This window comes from Hippocampus guttulatus, chromosome 1, assembly GCF_054856545.1.
Source record: "Hippocampus guttulatus isolate MCC_2025c chromosome 1, RoL_Hgut_1.0, whole genome shotgun sequence".
NCBI classification, from domain to species: Eukaryota; Metazoa; Chordata; class Actinopteri; order Syngnathiformes; family Syngnathidae; genus Hippocampus; species Hippocampus guttulatus.
Genome location: NC_141261.1, coordinates 30,582,338 through 30,598,432, shown reverse-complemented (window position 1 = coordinate 30,598,432; position 16,095 = coordinate 30,582,338). Strand labels below are relative to the sequence as shown.

The window sequence follows — 16,095 nt, the reverse complement described above, 5'->3', positions numbered from 1 at the left end:
GGAGTGGGGCTTTAATAATTTACACTCACTCTGCACGAGCTGGCATCGTTGACATCGGGTTAGTTGTTATGAAGCAGCTGAGCGTTTCAATCAAGGCATGACTAATCCATTTACATTGAATGCAACTGGTGCATACTCACATAAAAGTTTGGCTATTCTTGGTTTGAGTGGTTGTGCCCGTAGAGTGAAGGGGGGGAAGATGTCACAACGTTGCTGCCTAATGCACGTTGTCGCAAGTGCAATCAATCATTTAAATGTCAAGGGGAAACACAAGCGAGCTTAACAAACAAACAGAAAATGTGCATCTCATCATACAGAGGTTGCTTTTTGCAGCCCAACTGCATGTTCTGGCCTTGGCACTCTCCATGAGTTTTCTGTTAACACTAAACAAGAGTTAATATAATGTTTAACAAATCATTTCTTTTTATGTAGATTATTATTTATATATTTATGTCTGTATGTTGCACCGATCTCATTATAGTTGCAAGACAAGTACATTCATTTAAAAAAACAAAAAAAAAACTTAGAAAAAACCCAGCAATGGGAGTTCTAATATTTTTTTTCTGTGTTTTTCTAAGCAAAAAAAGGACGAATACTGTTAAGGCAATAAGGTGAAGAGTAGTAGTATCGATTAAAATTGTATCAATACCTATCCCTAGATGGGAATGAAAATTCCTTTCCATGTCACACTCGAATGTGAATGCGTGCAATTTTTTTTTTTTTCCACCAATCAATGCGCTAACCATGTGCGGCCCGAACCATCACGGTTCAAAGATGATCCTTTGCATGACTAGTACTATTTAAACCTTGTTCGTGCCACATTAGAATCTTACATTGGCCCCATAATTTGTGTGTACCAATCCTCTTCCTATCTTTTACTCTGTCTGTCAACCAGCTACCTCATTTGCTAGTTATTTTATTTTCCTCAGGATTCAGAGAAAGTCCGAATGTATTGCTGTCATAAGATGCATTCATGTCTTTGCTTTTTGTAACACGTTTTTACAGTGTTTAATGTCAAGCCTTCTCAATGAAGTCTGCACCTCACGTATAATATCCATGGATATGTGTTCACATTTTTTGGGACAACATTGTTTCACATGTGTTTAGGCGGAGATCCGGACCAGTTTTGAGGAGTTGTACCGTGTGATGTCTCAACGGGAGGAGTTCCGCTGGATGATGCTGAGGATCAAACGCATGGCTGAGCCATGGGTCCATGCAATTCGATCATTGGCCGCCAAGCAGAACCTGACCAAACGGAGGAGAAAGAAGGTAGCTACTGATCCAATCTGCTGGTGGGCGGGGTGGGGCGATGTTGGGGGCGGGGCTTTCAGTTTTGCATATTATTATATTGGTGTAGCTATCTGTTCAAAGAATTGACATTAGTTCTGAGGACTATGTTGGTCTGAAACCTTTCATGAAAAGATTAAATTGTAATTTTCCTGACAGAAATTGGGATTTTGATTCAATTCACATTCCGCCCCCCCAAATTATGCTTCAGGGCAGTATTCACTATGAACATTTACATTTAAAAATATGATAAGCTCTTATTTGAAATGATGTGCAATGTGTTAATTTTATGTACCGGTAATTCATTTTTAAAAACAGCTGCATTGTTGTTTCAACTCTGGTTTTGCCCTTTGTATCTGTCTACTGGAAAAAAAAAACCCAACAGCATTGCATATGGACTGTGGTCCACAGATTTTACAGGCATCAGCTATGTATTTTGTCCTAGTGTCGTCGCCATAAATAAGGCTCGAAGATGGCCAACGTTTTGCAATATCCTTTGTTCCTATGTGTACTATGACTCTTTGAATGGAATAAAGCAGTGCCCGCAGCAGGCAGGGGAGTTCGCCAAGAATGTCGGGCCATCAAGCTATGCCAAAACATCTTCCCTGATGCTTTTGATATCATTTGGGATCCAATGTCTCTGCCGTATGCTCGCATTTATACTGTTAAGCCACATTTGCTCAGAGGTTTTCATGACCCAGTGCCAACCTGACATTGCACGTTTTTGTCACCTCTATCAGGTCCTGGTGCACTTGGGTCTGCTTACGAAGGAGTCAGGCTTCAAAATAGCAGAAAATGCCTTCAGCGGCGGCCCGTTGGGTGAGTTGGTCCAGTGGAGTGATCTCATTACCACGCTTTACCTGCTTGGTCACGATGTCCGGATCTCTGCCTCCCTGGCTGAGCTCAAAGAGTAAGTACATAAAAGTACACATATGGACAAAATTGATTGTATTCTTCTGTTCAAGAAAGTGACCCACAGTTCCTGCAAAATGACTGCAATCATTTCTCTCCAGGATCATGCGACGAGTGATGGGGAATAAGTCCAGTTGCCCCACCCAGGGTGACAAGGTTGTTGAGCTCATATACATTGATATTGTGGGCCTCACCCAGTTTAAGAAAACACTTGGTCCTTCGTGGGTCCACTATCAGTAAGTACTTTTTTATTCTACATTGATAGTACAAAGGGTTCATTTTTAGTTGCCAACTCCCCACCCCGTGTCAGACCAGTATTTTTAAAAGGTACCGGTGGCTAAAGTGTACCCGAACCAGAAAAAAAAACCCAAAACCAAACAGAAAAAAACAAAACAGACACGAAGTTTCATTGCCAAGAGAAAAAATACGACTCAGTGTCACTTACTGTAAAATAAATAATTTTACATGTCAAATGATTACAATCAAAAACCTCAGTGCAAGTACTAACATTAAAATGATGCCCACAACTTGGGAAGGGTAACATGTGAATTAATATGTGAAAAATGTACAACCAGTTTCAAATCTGAATCTGAATTCTCATCATGTACAGTACCATAACTGTGTTATGTCCTAAATGTTCATTTTTGTGAAAGTTGCTCAAACTACTGTTGGTAACTTCCTTGGGTACTTTTAACATATTGATCCCCAAAAGATGATTCTCTTTCTAATACTGATTCAGCAACAGAGTCAGCAATTATTGGTGAGAAACATTTTCCGGGCAAAATTTAACACCTCTCCTGACTTCAATTTAGTGCCTGACCCTGAGTTTAGGTCTAGAGCTAAAGTCATTCAACACATGATGCTCTTATCACTGTCCATCGACGGGCAGCCATGACCGACGAGTATATTGGCCCGCCCCACTACTTGTGTATGAATGGCCATGTTTCCAAGTGCCTCTGTTTTGATTTCACTCACCGTACACCTGCGCGTGTCTCTGCCGATCTTCACTCAAGTATGCTGCTCGGCTCAGCTATAAATACCGGTTCTCTGAACTTTGGTTCTCTTTTCTTTTGACTGCCCACACGCCCGCTCGCTTCACTGCCTGTCAAAGTGCAGACATGGTTCTTACATTTCTTGCAAGTCACAGAACTTGCCATTTGATCAAGATAATTCATACCTACCTCCACATTGCAAGCACCAACCTTTGAACGCATCGTGTGTCTTACTACAGCTCAGAAGGCAAATTATTGAGTGGCACTGAAATGTCTAACCAAAATTCATATTTTTTGTCGAATGACGAGGTATCGGTACTATATTGGGACTAAGTGGCTCCTGTTGTACTGCGTGCTTCTTTTTATGTGTTATTTTTGTCCTGGCTTTGAAGCTGCAGTTTAATATGTTTTGCAGAGTTTGATTCTTATTTTTATTTCACAGGACGAATGCAAAATTCGCTTTTTAAATTGTTTGTCATTACAGTAATTGATGAATTGTTGGAGTGCCTGTCCACTAATTAAAATGGAAGCCGAGTAAAAAATGTTCTTACAATAATATGCTTAATTCATTCCGTAAAGACAATATGAATGAGAATATCGTATTTAGAGTAGTGTGGGTGCATCGCATATAAAGCAGAGGTCACCGTCATGGCACCCTATGGGCACCAAGTAGCCCCCAAGGACAACATGAGTAGGCGCAGACCTGTTGTAAAAAGAGCCCACCACTGATGGGACTTTTCCATGGATTGTTGTGGAACCGGTGATTTGAAAATGTCAACATTGGCAAAGATATACAGTATATCAGATAATGTTTTGCATATTCATCTGTTTCCGAATTATGATGAGAAATCTTGAAACATAAATGACCATCCTAAATTAACAATATTACCATCTTAAATTGAAGGTCATTTGAGCAAATGTATTATTTCAGAAGTATGCGACAAATTGCTCGTCCTTCACATTAATCAGTCAAGAAGCAGCTCTCAGCTTCCAAAAGGTTGCCGTTAAGAACATTTTTGATATGACCAACTCAAGTAGTTTCTTTTTCAAGTGCCCATTTCCAACAATTTGTCTGTAAGCAAAGCGCGCATAACTTGGTCACAAATGCAAGGTGGAATTTGTGTTTGGCAATGTCAGAGCCATTTGCAACATTTCTTGAACAAATAGAGTTGTTTGAAAGTGTAATCTTGTAGGTAACTTGCAAATTTCAGTGTCTGTTTTCTTTTATTCTTCTGGCTCAGGCACATTTTAGCCACGGTACTTTTTAAAAATACTGGTCTGATGCGGGGGTGGGCAATAAACACTCGCTTTTTTCTTCAGACTCCAGCCACTACATTCCCCTCTAGCTCTTTTCGTGACTTGTACCCTTCATATAAAACAACTGAAACTTAGCTTTTAGTATCTACCAATGACGGGCTGGAGTGGAGACAGCGGGTCTATTTTCTACACATACGTCACAAAGCAAAAATTCTATTTTTTGTCCACTTGGTCCATTGTGAACTATCGGCAAAGTCTGTTTGGTTTTGTTTGAAGTGGCACTCATCAGCTCATACTGACAGCAAAAGAGCTGCAGTAAATCAGGGGGCATTGACGGCCCCTTGGTTCCTCCTGCTTGTCACCAGGTTTTGTTTCACTCTCAGATAACATAAAATACATCCGCTCCCATTGTCGTAGTCCGGCGTAATCTACGGTCCAGATGTTGTTCACGCAGTTCTTTTCCTGGCTATTTATGTCGAAACATTCAATGGTGCAACAAATGTAGTTGAAATTCAATAGTGCAAATTCCTCTTTTAGTAGAAGCACATAAGTGTTTTTGACCATTCATTATTCCAACTGTCGTGAATGGAGCAGGAAGTTAACAGGAAACGAATTTGCATAACACCTACCTATTGAAAGTACGTCACAGACCTGATATGCACAGTCTTTTGTATGTTGTCAAATTAAACATGCAGTTGTCAAATTCATTATCTTGGTCCTCAAAAAGTGCCAATTTAGAAGGATGTGGTGACATAAATAAGTTTCTTGGACTAGTAATAGATACAAAACTATCCTGGAAGCCACACATAGATAACATTATAAAAAAAATATCCAAAACTATCGGGATACTCCACAAAACGAAGGATGTGTTGAGTAAGAGTTCCTTGTATACATTATATTACTCATTATTACTCCCATATATGACCTACTGTGTAGAAATATGGGGAAAAGCTTGTAAAACAAACACACTCCCTGTTTTAAAACTACAAAAAAAAGCAATCAGAATAATCAATAGGTCTAAATATATAGAACCCACAAATCCAATATTCATCAAATTAAACACAATGAAATTCTACGACCTGGTTGACTTCAAGATTACCCAATTCATGTATAAAGCACATAACAATCTCCTCTGCCAAAATATCCAGCAGCTTTTTGAAATTAGAGAGAGCTGTTATCATCTAAGGGGTACTAATCAATACAAAAAATCCAGAACAAGAACAAACATCAAGCAAAGGTGTGTATCAGTAATAGGTGTCAACCTGTGGAATAAGCTTGAAACGGACCTGAAAATGAGCAAATCGTTGGAGGAGTTCAAAAACACATTCAAAAGATTAGTACAAAAAAACTACATGAATCAGAATTAAAAAGATAAATTTGATATACTTATAAAATATAGTAAGACAACCGTTTGTTCTTGTTTTGGATTTGATCAACTTATCAATTGTATTCAAGAAATGAAAATTATAATGAATATCAGAAAATTGAAATACAAAAGGAGAAAGAATAACTATATATATACAAACCAAAAGGTGTATAAATAGAATAGTATAGTATACGTAAGGGTAAAAGCATTTGATGATATGTACATTTTTCTTTTCTTCTTTGTTTTGAAAAATGATCAAATCAAATTGCTACAAAATAAGGGGTAGGACTAGATAAGTTACTTACTTCTTCCTACTCCCTTGAGCATACAACCGTGATGATGTGTGTTTTCTTCTTTTATCTACTTACTAATTTTTGTTTGACTTTTGTCAACCTGTTATTGTGTATACTATATATGCTCAATAAACAATAAACAACAACAACAACATCTGTTGAAAGCCAAATTTAACAATCTTCCCCCATTATCACTTCACCACCTGCAGAGATCGTCTGCTTGGACAAATGGGGATGTGTTTTGTTCTTGTTGAGTGTTCAGTGTTGCTGATTGGTGCTCATTGTTTTCCTGACCCAGCAACGTGATATTTTCTTTCGTGTCTAAAGCATAGGTGTCGAACTCAGGTCCTGGAGGGCCACTGTCCTGCACGTTTTCCAAGTCTCCCTGTTGCAACACACCTGATTCAAATAAACAGGTTCAATGTCAGGCTTCCGCAGAGCTTGCTGGTGATCTGATCCTTTGAATCAGGTGTGTTGCAACAGGGAGACTTGGAAAACATGCAGGACAGCGGCCCTCCAGGACCTGAGTTTGACACCTATGGTCTAAAGGATCTGCAGAGTTGTTGCTTTAGTTGTAAAATGCAGCCACCGATTCGACCACAGACACGGTTTGACGTGTAGAAATAGAATACTGGACAGGAAATTTGAAAGTCATGGTCTGTGCTGTGTCAAAGGGAGCATTTACAGATCTTTATAATTTGCATGTTTTACATGAGCACAAGTCTCCTATTTCTATGAAGAAAGCAGATTGTTTGACGTTTTTAATTTTTTTCCATTCTGAGAGATTAGGCACTGTTTGACTCAAAATTTAGTACAGTCATACCTCCGTTTTTGACCATAATCCGTTCCAGAAGGCTGTTCGAAAAGCGATTTGTTCTCAATCCGAAACTATTTTATTAGCCCACGATTGGGGGCTAATACACTATGCAGAAATAACATAAAAACAGTCAGATTTGCGTAAATCATAACCAACACGTCTGCTCACAATTAACGCTACACGAGGAAGCGTCACTTCTCATGTAAGGAAACCGAGAGTAGTCAAGTGGCGTATTCGGGTTTGCTCAGTTTGGTCGAAAACCGGTTTTTGGTCGTAGTCAGAGGCATAAAAATCTCGAATTTTCTGGTCATAAATCGATTTGGTCGAGAAGAGATGTTCGAAGAAATGTTGACTGTATTCTTAAACTGCTCAAGAGGCTGCTTGGCATTCTTGTTCTAGTGTATGTTTTGTTCAGTTTTAAGAGCAGAGAAACTTCTTTCACAAGACTAACTAATGTATTTTTGTGAAGGCTACAAAATATGATATGAAAGCCCCACCATAGCAGGCCACATGAACATTAATTATGGAACATGTGATCAGGACCAGCCCACCTTGGAGATTTAATTGTCTTGAAAGTGGTCTCCCTCGCTGGAGCTCTGACTGTGAACTACGGCACAGCTCGTGTGGTTGAAGGGGCGGAGGGTGGGGGTGGGGGAGCAGTTGTATTTAAAATAAGCACAACGCTCGCTTTCGCTTCCACTATACATGCACCTCAAGCCCCGTTCACTGCTGTTAATAAATAAATAAAGCCTCATAACTTCGTACGCAGTTGTGCGGTGACAGGCTTGAATCTGGTGGACAATTTAATGTTTGCCGTGCCCGTACGCACCCGCACACCACTTATGTACAGCCCTGTTGATCTCGTGCTATAGTTATACCATACAGTGCCCAAAATGTTGAACAAAGATCGACATTCTATTATTTGAAATTTTATTAATATAGTCATCAGATGCATTGCTTCTGTGTTGTTTTAACTAGGGAATAGTTGTTCTTTTAGTTTCAAATGACTTACCTTAAGTGGAATCTTGCGTTGCATTGAGGCCAACGGTAGAATCTAGGTCAGTTACTGCACACTTTGGTGTTGAAGAATAGTGTTTAAATAGTCCTTGAAGCAAATATCCCGAACGCTGGATGGGTGCAGAGACTGTAGATATGAGCTCGAGCAGGCCTTGGACGGTTGATAACGTATTGCCGCTCCCATGGGTCTGTTTGGCTCAGAGTTCATTATAACACAATACGTCCATGGTGAAACTGCATGTTGTGTAGCAAACAGCATTGTAGACTTCTGGTAAACACATCTGCAAAGTAACATTGGTTTGGAATAAAATAAAACAGTCCCAAGTAAAATCCCACACTTGTGATCACCGCACCATGATTACCTGCCAAGTCTTGCAGCAGAAGCTTAGAGTCCTGTGACGCTCCTAAAGGGACAGTAACCGGACTAATGTTGATGTACCGGTATTTGAAGCATCTTTTGTTATTGATCCAGGTTCGTTGATATCGGGCTGAATGAATGTGATGTCATGCATCTCTACCCTTTAGTGTATTTATTTTCACTTGTTCTGTACTGGACCCAGCTCAACCCTGAAAAATAAAAGTAGAATAAAATGGATGAGTGGATGGATATTTTGTCCCACTCCTTCCTGAGCCATTTTTAGTGTTGGGGTTCACATACAGGAGTTCCCACACAGCAGACCCGGACTCATTTTCAGTCACTGTCCAAATCACAATGGCCTTGTCCATGTTACTAGGTGTGGTCACCTCTTGGAGCCCGAGAACCCAGAACAGGTTAAACGGCATAGACAAATTGGGTGTTGCATAACTTGTGTTGTTGCCTTGGTTGCACACTAAAACTTGTTTGTCACACCACAGGTGCATGTTGAGGGTGCTGGATTCCTTTGGAACAGAACCAGAGTTCAATCACGCCCATTATGCCCAGTCCAAAGGTCACAAGACACCCTGGGGGAAGTGGAATCTCAATCCTCAGCAGTTTAACACCATGTTTCGTAAGTCAAAAGAGAGCCACATGCTCCAAAGTCTTCAACACGAGTGCTTCTGATAACCATCTAAATGGCTTAATGAAGGCTGGTGTGAATGCAAAAAAAAACAAAACAGTGTACATAATGAACAAAAGTGCACTTAACGTTTGTTTCGTTTTTGCTGAGACAGCGGGACTGACATTTCAGAGGCAGGATGTAGAATGACACGAGCCTTCCTACATAGTTGATCTTTAATTACTCAAGTTCACTCTTCAGTCATTTAAAATTAGGTCAAGTTATTGGCACATGCGCCATAGTTTGAATTGGTGTTATGAGTGCCATCTTAATTAAAACAACTTTTTTGTTTTTACAATTAAAAAAATTGCTATTTACAGGAGTTTCAAGAGTATCGTTGCAGCGATTGAACATTTTGGTGTTCAGATATCCTACTGAAAATTATATACATAAAACCAGATTTTTATTTAAAGATACAGAAGACAAAAACTTAATGAACAGCTAACTGTTTTTCATTTTTAGATAATCAGTGTTTTATATTTAATTTAAATTGTGCGTATATCAATATTGTCCTCTGTAGAAACATTGAATTTGGATACATTTCTCAGTCAATGAGATGAGGTGACATCAGAAACACAGTCGCAATTTTGCCAGCCAAAACAACACACTTGAATAAGCCTCGTTTATTGAAAAGTGGTCAGTAGGAATGGCAAATGTGTCAAGCTGGCAGCATCGAAGTGTCCAGAGTCATTTAGGTCTATTAAGTTGAGCGCTGCCTGCATTTTGCGCTGCCAGCGGCTAGCGCTGCTAGCGAGACTGGAGCGGCTAGCACTAAATGGCGGCAACTAGCGCCCTTAATTAGCAATTGATCAGTATTTCAGGACAACATTGTGTTGTTCCCATCGTTAGCAACAATTTGTGACGGCAATAACTGCTCCAAACAGTCTGGTAGACGAGTCAAATTTGCCTTTACACTGGGGCACGCTGCCGGAAACAACTTCAAAATAACAGTATGCCAAGCCATTGATGCCCATATTTTATTTGGTAAAGTAATATTTATTTGTAAGTTGGCCTTCTTACCACGTTGGTGGCGCGTCACTGTAATGTGTAGCATGAACAATTGTCGTTGTGGTTTCCTTGAATTCTTCTTCCTGACAGTCTCCATGTGAATAAGCGGGTATTCAAAGCAGAAAAAATGCTTGAGGCATCTCAAGCATTTTTTTTAATCAAGGTACTGAAATTACTGAAGGAGGCGTTTCAGCTCTACTTGAGAGTTCCGTTGATTTTAATCTTGAGGTCATTGGACTGACTTTGTTTGGCAGTTCTCCTGGTAATTGTAATGTGTGGATCAAAGGTCAAGTATGAGTTAAACAACTATCCAGTTTAAATACCGCTATATACTCAACACGCGTAGGACACTTGCATGCACCTTTAGCAGTGCAATTGCAAAGTAGGGATGGGCGGACAAAATTAAATATCTGGATATTCCTGACAGATATCTCCAATGATATGACAACGATACAACTATGTTTGCAGTGAAAACTAAGCAAAATATACATTCAAAAGGATGTCGAAAGTACAGCTTCTTTTAGTTAGAACTCAATGCCAGTCAACAACATTAACACATTCAGCAATAAATAAAAAAAATTTCAAGCATTTATGCTGTATGCTGGGTGTCTACTGCTTTTCAGTCTTGTCTGTCAGTCTTTTTTGATATTGCTTGAATGCTTCATGTGAAGATATATTTAAATGATAATGATAAATCAACCAGCCCTACTGAAGAATAGAGGACAGGTTTCACAGCGTGGACAGGTTTTATTTATATATACATTATATATATATATACAGTATATATTATATATATATATATTAGAGCTGTCAAACAATTAAAATATTTAATCTAATTAAAAATGCAACTGTCATAATTAACTCAAATTCACTAAAAATTAATCATGATTACTCACGCATTTTTTATCGTTTGTGAATTTCCTTTTATATTTTTTGTCCTATTTTTCCCCATTTTAATGCTCTCATCAACACGGAATCATGAATCCGTTTTCTATGTGCAAAATGCAAATATTTACTGAAATAACAATTTAGATTTTCAATTTTACATGAACATTTTTCACTTGGAGCAGTTATTCACACATAATCTCTCACACAATATTACTGTCCATCAACAACAGTGAAAAAAAATATTTTGTCACACAACAGCTGCTTGAACAGCTCTTTTTAGGGAATCAAAACAGAGCAATATAACATTATAAAGCGCACATCTAAGGTATACTAGTACTCAGTTTATAGTGGATTTAAGCCATGGTTGCATACTTTGTTTTTCTCAAGTTTGCTTTGAATACAGCAGTCATAGGCTATGTTGATTCTGTTGGTCCTTCTTGCGCGGAAGTCTCTCTATGGTTTTGTGTAGACATCATTTCGGATGACTACACTTGGTTCGAAACAACACTGGAGACATTTTCTTATTTTCAACGTGGTCGCGACCACCGCACCGCTGAACTCTCGACGTGCCTCAGCGCACCGTCACTGTCAGACAAACACAGAGACATCATTTCGGATGACTACACTTGGTTTGATGACAACACTGGTGACGTTTTATTTTCGCTAGGTCGCTACCACTGCTGAACTTCACCGTCACTGTCAGATGAACACAGAGAAGCTCCACCCCCTTTATTTATATGGACACAGAACACGGTAACCTTCCACACAAAATAGTTCCAAACAAGTAACAATCGTGTCCGTGGCATACATCGTGCTCAACAGACTACCTGCTCTTTATTCACCAGAGGCTCATCAACCTAGTCTCTTATTTCTCTCCCGAAACAGTGCCTTCTCCGCTACGTACAATCTCTGTACACAGCTTGTAATGGAGGCTCTCGCTGGCAATCCGTAGTGGAGTCGTTAGATGCAATGCGAATGATTTCAGCTTGAGTCGAGCTGTGGACAATGTTGACAGGCTTGCATGCAGTAGCCATACATTTAGCGATAGCTTCAGCAAATTTGTTCTTTGTCGTGTGATCCATTGTCTTCGCTTTGAAATGATCCATAGCTGTCTGTCTTAGACGAGGGGGCGGAGTACTCACATCAGCTGTGTGCTTGGCCATGAAGTGGTATTTCAGACTCAACGTGCTATGATGATCGCTCAGTTTACGACTGCAAAACATACAGGTAACCTCAGTCTTGTCATTGGAACTATCTGACAACTTTTTAAAAGTAAACTTTCCATTCATAAACACTAAGTATCCGTTTTCGGTGACTCGCGCTGGCAAAACAGACATGGGCGTGGACTTCTGCAGCGCGCTTGTTGTTTTGTTTCCGGTTTATTTATAGAGTAAACATCCGCTGTGACGTGTTGCCGCATTAATCTCGCGAGAAAAAATTTAATCACGTTAAAATTCATTGAAATTAATGCCGATAATAACGCGCTAAACTGACAGCTCTAATATATATATATATATATGGGTGGGTGGGTGTGTGTATGGGGGGGGGGGGTCTTGTGTATTGAATAATTCCAGTGAAGCTGAACATAGCAGTTTGTGTTATCTTTGCAGCCTTGGCTCTAAGATCTCTCAGAATGATAAAGCCTCCGACGATTAGATTATGCCACTCGTCGACATTCATTAACAGACAGCAAATTTGTCAGTGACAACCAGTGAATACAGAACATGAATGACTACAATTGCCATGAAAATTATTCAACCCCCATTGCAAGTTGTTTTTTTTCATTTGCATACCTGCAGTATTTTGTAATCAACCAACAAAACATTCAAATTAAGCTAATAATAACACAGCCAATCATTCCTAGTCCTTATCTGCTGAAACGTGTACATTTGCCAAATGTTGATTTACAATACTGCTAAATAATGTTGAATATAAATGTATTATTCATTGGTGTTGTGCATTCACAGATTTTCACTCGCATTTGGCAAATGTGTAGATTTGGCAAATAAACTGAATGCTGGCAACATTTCACATCATCACACAACTCTGGAAAGCTTAGATGTTATTTGATCTCTCAGAAACGAGAACCTAATTGGATTGTGGCATGCAGCAGGAGGATCTAAATTACAGCCCAGGTGCCTTTTGCAGCCGGCATCCATTTTTTCTTGCAAACTGTGACTTACAGTAAAGACACGGCCCACTATGCTGTTTATAAAAAAAATGCGTGCTGCTTAAATATGTGGCTGTTGAGAAGGGGCTCTGTTGAGACACCGACATTCCTTGTGTGTGCCCTGCCCCTGATTACTACCACCACTACTCCTAATATTTGTTCAGGATTAGTGCTGAACTAATGTCTCAACAAATGAGCAGCAAGTTGAGACATTGGTTTACCACTGTACCTAAACAACGAATCCAGCATATATGAAATAGATCAATGAGTTAATATACAAATAAATACAGTCATTAAATCGTGGCAACAAGACATTTTATTTTGAAAATAACCCTAATCCGGTCAACCACTTCTATAGAAATAACCACAACTCTGGTTGTGAGAATTATACCAATGATCAATTTAATGTAAATATAAAAATGGAATACGCACTGTCAGTCATATACTTTTAACAGCAGAAGTCTCCATGAAAATGTATAATCTTGAAGTAAAATAAATGAATTCCAAACAATAACCATATCAGAAACGTGACTTGACATTGAGAAAATATGAGACGTCGAAATGGATCGCTACGAATTGTTTAAAATGAACCGGATGAACAGGAAAGGTGGAGTCGCAATGTATATTGACAGAACTTTGAGATGTACGGGCATTCAAAGATTAACATACTCAGCAAACAATGTAATGGAATGTTTAACAGTCTAAATACATATTTTAAAAAGTGCATGATGTAATTACAAGTTGTGTCTAAAGAACTTGAGGATATTGTCTTGATATTTTCGCTGAGAAACTAGTCAAGTGATTTAAAAAAAGTATTTTATGGGGATTTCAATGTTGATTTATTAGACCCAAATGGCCACCAAAAAACAACTGACTTTATTAATACAGTGCACAGTAATTGTCTTTTTCCTGTAATTATGAAACCTCGCTCAGTAGCAATAGATAGAGCCACTTTAGTGTATAACATATTCACAAATAAAATTTATTATAAAATAATAGACTTCTCATAAATGATATAAGTAATCCCTTGATTATCATTGCAATTTTCCAAAGTTATATATTAATTAAAAAGAGAAACAAATCTATACATCAGAAATAAGAGCAAGAACACAATGCACTGTCACTGCCTGAAAGAAGGATCGGGAAGGGGATGGTCCAAGATCTGCTCAGACGAAGAGCCCAGTCGTAAATGTCAAGCATTTCTGTCAACCGGAATTTCACGATACGATGAACATTGCCCAACAAGAACAGAGACGACATCATCACAGTTGCTCGGGGCTCAGGTCATGACCAATCCTGGCTGAGACCCCTGAGCAAATTTGAGGTCATTTTCAGTTGACGGAAAGCGGCAAAATGGCCGCCCTCTGAGATGGCTAAAAATGGGTCGATTTTGCTTCTCAACTCGTATTCCACAAACTAAATATGAATTAAAATGTAGTGGTTAGACAAGTGAAGGCATATCAAACATATTATTGGTTTGACTACCCCTTTAAAAAAAAAAGAGAGAGATACAAGAACTAAAATATGTGTGTCTGTTAAGTGTCAATTCAGGGAATGAAGTGAAAAGGTGTGAATCAGTTGCTGTGCTCAAAAGAAGCTTAAAAAATATAGCCTTACAAAAATAGAAATATGAATAATATACACGTGTCTAATTACTGTTATACAAGCGTAGTTCATTGATGAGATTATCAGTACACATATCGAAAAGCTTTTCTTTGTTTTCGTAACTATAGCAAGTACCGTACATGGATATTTGAAAGAGTTCACAAGCCATGCTCATCCGCCTTCATAAAGGCAAGCGACTCATAAAACAACTCTCCAAATGACAGTTGTTTGACAAATCAAAACCACAGACAGATCTTCTTATTTGCTTTTAGCTTCGGCGCTGTAACCGCCACACACGACACAAAGTTCCTGAAATCACATGGCAGAGCAGATAAAAGGCTCCACTGTGTGTAGTATTGGTTGGATGTCAAAATGGGGAGGGGAATTTAAAGGCATCAAACTGAACTAAATCTGATCTGGAAGAGAATGCACGCCACCCTGGCGTAACCACGTGCAGTGTGAAGACGGCCTTTCACCGCGGTTGTAGCACTTGTATGGCACCCTGCCCAGAGAGAGAGCATGCCGTATCACCGTACGTCATCGTCAACAAGTCCAGACAGGAGAGTGTAACAGGCTGCTGTTGTTTTTAAACAGGCAGCCTGACAGTTTACCTTTTTAAGAAATTGCCAAAAACACAATTTTACAAGTGAAATAGAAACATGTTACAAAGCTCAAAGCATCACATGTACTTATCTCATGGATGTCAGCCGAGATAAATACGGACATACTTTCTTTGTTGTTTGTTTAGAGCAGATTTAGATCATCGACATGATGCAACTGCTTTGTGCTCAGTAGGTCCCATCGTTATTCATATTTTCTCCGTGGGCGAAGGAGCAAAATAAATGTTGGCTACAAACGCAGCGCCCCGCACGCAACTGCGTGCAAACTGCCTTGACGATATGAGGAAGCAGGCCACCAGACACGCTCAGCTCGCATTTGGTCTGACCATAGTATTAAGTTCTGCACAAACCACAAATGCACACCAAAACAATCCCAGGCTGTTTTAACTTTCTGCATGCTCTCAAGCACAACTGATTGCCTTTTATTTTACTCGGGCCAGGCCTTTTTAATATCCAACTGAATCAACCATCCATGTTCTGTTCCCCGTATCCACGTTAGAATCGCTGGTGTGCAGGAGTCTATCCCAGCTGACTTTGAGCAGGAGTCGAGGTACAACCTGCACTGGATGCAGCCTGGGCACATATGGACAAACATAGACAAACAAGCATTCATATTCACATCGACACTTTGGGGCAATTTACAATGAACTAAACATGCATGTTTTTGGAACTGTGAGATTTCCACCGAAGAAGGCCAGAGCCCTGATATAAATCCACAACCTCTGAACTGTGAAGCTGTCGTGCTAAGCAGTCGGTCACCGTGCCCCCCCGCAGCTGAATCCTTCCTCTCCAAATTCCTTTTTGCGGGTCCCTTAATTACAAAGCA

General features: G+C 39.4%; 1 protein-coding gene across 1 annotated transcript in view; it reads left to right on the top strand.

The window, feature by feature from the left end:
* mgat5 (alpha-1,6-mannosylglycoprotein 6-beta-N-acetylglucosaminyltransferase) overlaps positions 1 to 16,095 on the top strand; it is a 74,313-nt gene that overhangs the window by 30,650 nt on the left and 27,568 nt on the right. Inside the window, exons 7-10 of the mRNA XM_086126006.1 lie at positions 1,108 to 1,269; positions 2,028 to 2,197; positions 2,301 to 2,435; positions 8,797 to 8,930. Coding sequence (XP_085982132.1) covers positions 1,108 to 1,269; positions 2,028 to 2,197; positions 2,301 to 2,435; positions 8,797 to 8,930 — 601 coding nt within the window. The remainder of the gene's footprint in view (positions 1 to 1,107; positions 1,270 to 2,027; positions 2,198 to 2,300; positions 2,436 to 8,796; positions 8,931 to 16,095) is intronic.